The 3,496-nt window shown below is 51.6% G+C and overlaps 1 protein-coding gene across 3 annotated transcripts in view; it reads right to left on the reverse strand.

Annotated features, from left to right (window-relative positions):
* TULP1 (TUB like protein 1) overlaps positions 1-3,496 on the reverse strand; it is a 20,701-nt gene that overhangs the window by 13,670 nt on the left and 3,535 nt on the right. For 2 of the 3 annotated variants that reach the window (XM_017870076.1, XM_017870075.1), the window contains exons 2-3: positions 586-637; positions 142-232 (exon numbers count right to left, since the gene is read on the reverse strand). Coding sequence is in view for 1 of the 3 variants with exons in the window: in XM_017870074.1 (XP_017725563.1) it covers positions 142-232; positions 586-637; positions 753-799 (190 nt within the window). In the remaining 2 variants the exon portion in view is untranslated. Of the gene's footprint in view, positions 1-141; positions 233-585; positions 638-752; positions 844-3,496 lie in introns of those variants that run through there. The other variant, XM_017870074.1, reaches the window with a different exon arrangement.

Genomic DNA, 3,496 nt, shown 5'->3' on the forward strand with positions numbered 1-3,496 from the left:
ACCCCAACCCCAATACCCCCTCATCACTCCCCGCCCCCCTCCCCCTGTTCCAGGGCTGGGCAACATCCGCGCCGGCCCTCAGGCCCCTCCCTTCCGCAGCCCACACCCTGGGGGTCCACCAAGGCTCTGCACCCTGCCCACCTCCGGGCTTCCGGGGCTTGGATCCCGTGGGGCAGGGGGATTCGGGGGCCTCCGTCCTCTTCTTCCTTAGCTTCTGTGCCGGGGTGGGTCGCTGCGGAACGGGGGTCAAGAGGAGGGCGAGGAAGGAAAGGGGGGCGCTGAGGCCTGCCCATCCCCCTCTAATCCCTTGAGCCGCCAGAAATAACTGCAGATTATCCGGGGGGAACTGCAGCCCCCTTCTTGGAGTGAGGAAGGATGACTCCTTCCATGCATCGTGGCCATATCCAATGCTCCAAAGTCCCAATTCCTCTCCTGGAAACCCCAAGCCCCCAAACAGCCCTCTCTCCCCCCAAATCCCCAGACCCTGCTGAGGGGGGCCTGTCCCACCCCTAGACCCCCTACCCTGCGTGGGTTTACGCACAGTGGGGACATCTTTCTGCTTCCTTTCCAAGTGGGGTGGCATACCTGCTTGGGTTGCCGCGGGATCTCCGGGCTCAGGCTTTCTTCTTCATGCCCACTGAGGGTAGCAAAGGGATCAGCCTGTCTCCCTTCCCCTTCCCTCCTCATCCCACCTAGCTCCTCCATCTAGGCCACCCAGGGTTCAGGTACCACGAAATGGGAGCCTTCCAGACCTGTCAGAGGCCCACACCTCTCGGAGGGTTTCATCCTGCAGAGGCATGGTGCCTTTGCCTACCGCACCCCTTTCTCTGCAGGTCTAGGAGCCTCCCTCCCGACTCCTGCTAATCCCAGCTCAACTTCACCCCCCTCCCCCTGCTCAAGGAGTGGAGGCCTGGCTGCGCTGTGGGAGGTGCTACAGCCCACGACCCTCCCCTGCTAGGTAGGCCCAGGCCACTGGCGGAAGAATCTCAAATCCAGTTCTTCTCAGATCCCCAGCAGCCTGCAGGATGGCCACCAACTCCACCTGCCCCCAGAAGCCCCCAGAAGCTTGGGGTGAGAGGGGCCAATTAGTCATTTGTCAGTGGGATGTGGGAAGAAAACATTAGACTGGATCTTGTATTTATCTTTATTTTTCACAAAAAATAAGAACTAGGGCCAGGTGCAGTGGCTTGCACCTGTAATCTCAGCACTTTGGGAGGCTGAGGCAGGTGGATCATTTGAGGTCAGGAGTTCGAGGCCACCCTGGCCAGCACGGTGAAACCCTATCTCTACTAAAAATTCAAAAAGTAGCTGGGCATCATGGTGGGCACCTGTAGTCCCAGCTACTGGGGAGGTTGAGGCAGGAGAATCACTTGAGCCTGGGAGGCAAAGGTTGCAGTGAGCTGAGATATTGCCATTGCACTCCAGCCTGGCTAACAAGAGCAAGACTCCATCTCAAAAAAAAAAAAAAGAAAGAATATGTCCTTATTGGAGGTATACTCTTAACTCTTTTTCTTTTTTCACTGATAGGGGACATGCTTTTGTGATTTTGGTTTGGTTTGGTTTAGTTTTAGACAGAATTTTGCTTTTGTCACCCAGGCTGGAGTGCAGTGGCACAATTCTGGCTAACTAGGGTAAATTCATATCAAATGGACCTTTCTAAAAATACTACTTCTTGGCCAGGCGCAGTGCCTCACACCTGTAACCCCAGCACTTTGGGAGGCCAGGGTGGGCAGATCACGAGGTCAGGAGATCGAGACCATCCTGGCTAACACAGTGAAACCCCATCTCTACTAAAAATACAAAAAACTAGCCGGGCGAGGTGGCGGGCGCCTGTAGTCCCAGCTACTCCGGAGGCTGAGGCAGGAGAATGGAGTAAACCCGGGAGGCGGAGCTTGCAGTGAGCCGAGATCACGCCACTACACTCCAGCCTGGGCGACAGAGCAAGACTCCGTCTCAAAATAAATAAATAAATAAATAAATAAATAAATAAATAAACAAACAAACAAATGTGTTGGGTTGACATTCAAGGCTCTCCCTGATCTGGCCTCAGTCTGCCTTTCTAACCACAGTGTTATCCCAAGCCATACTCTTCACACAGCCACATAGGTTTCCTTACTGCCTTTACACTTCTGTCCTCCAAGGCTTTGCTCAGGCTGTTCCCTCCTGGAATGCCCTCCCTATTCCATGAAACCTATCCAACTCTAAACAGCCCTCAAGTCGCCACTTCAGAGAGGCCTCAGTCCTCACTTGGCTCTGACCATATGATAATAATAGCATTTATTGTCCACCTACTGTGGCTTGCTCCCATTCTCACTCCACCCTCACAATAATATTTATGAGACAGATATTAACACCCTAATATTAGGGTGAGGAGCAGTGGCTTATGCCTGTAATCCCAGCACTTTGGGAGGATCACTTGACCCCAGGAGTTCAAGACCAGGCTGAACAACATAGTGAGACCATGTCTCTACAAAAAATTTAAAAATTAGCTGAGCTATGTGGTACATGTCTGAGGTCTCAGCTACTTGGGAGGCTGAGGCAGGAGGATGACTTGAGCCCAGGAGGCAGAGGCTACAATGAGCCAAGATAGCACCACAGCACTCCAGCCTGGGCAATGGAATGAGACCCTGTCTCAAAAACAAAACCAAACAACCAAATGAACAAACAAAACACCCTGATATTAAAGGTGAGGAAACTAACAGCTGAGTGTCAGTCAACAAATATTTCCTGAGCACCTATTGTGTGCCAAGCGCTATGCTAAGTAACGGTCATACAGAGATGAACAAAATGATGTGGTCCCTGCCCTCGTGAAGCTTACACGCTTGTGAGAGAGACAGATAGTAGAGACATAAATATGCAAATTAGTGATAATCATCTCATCATTATTAGCTGTGAGAAATGCCAAGAGGGAAAAGAACTGGGCTCCATGGCAACAGCAGGTAGGATCTAGTCTGGACTTAGAGCACAGACAAGGCTGCCTGAGGAAGGAAGGTTTTGTTTTGTTTTGTTTTGTTTTGTTAGATGGAGTCTTGTTCTGTCACTCAGGCTGGAGTGTAATCATCTCAGCTCACTGCAACCTCCGCCTCCGAGGGTCAAGCAATTCTCCTTCCTCAGCCTCCTGAGTAGCTGGGATTACAGGCGCCTGGCTAATTTTTGTATTTTTAGTGGACAAGCAGTTTCACCATGTTGGCCAGGCTGGTCTTGAACTCCTGACTTCAAGTGGTCCACCTGCCTCAGCCTCACAAAGTGCCGAGCCTCACAAAATGCCTCACACAGGCATGAGCTACCATGCCCAGTCCTGAGGAAGGTATTTTTTTTTTTTTTTTTTTTTTGACATGGAGTCTCACTCTTGTCGCCCAGGCTGGAGTGCAGTGGTGCAATCTGAGCTCACTGCAATCTCTGCCTCTCAGGTTCAAGCAATTCTACTGCCTCAGCCTCCTGAGTAGCTGGGACTGCAGGCACCATCACGCCTGGCTACGTTTTTTTTTTTTTTTTT

The sequence above is a fragment of the Rhinopithecus bieti genome, unplaced genomic scaffold, assembly GCF_001698545.2.
Source record: "Rhinopithecus bieti isolate Rb0 unplaced genomic scaffold, ASM169854v2 scaffold_4553, whole genome shotgun sequence".
Classification (NCBI taxonomy): Eukaryota; Metazoa; Chordata; class Mammalia; order Primates; family Cercopithecidae; genus Rhinopithecus; species Rhinopithecus bieti.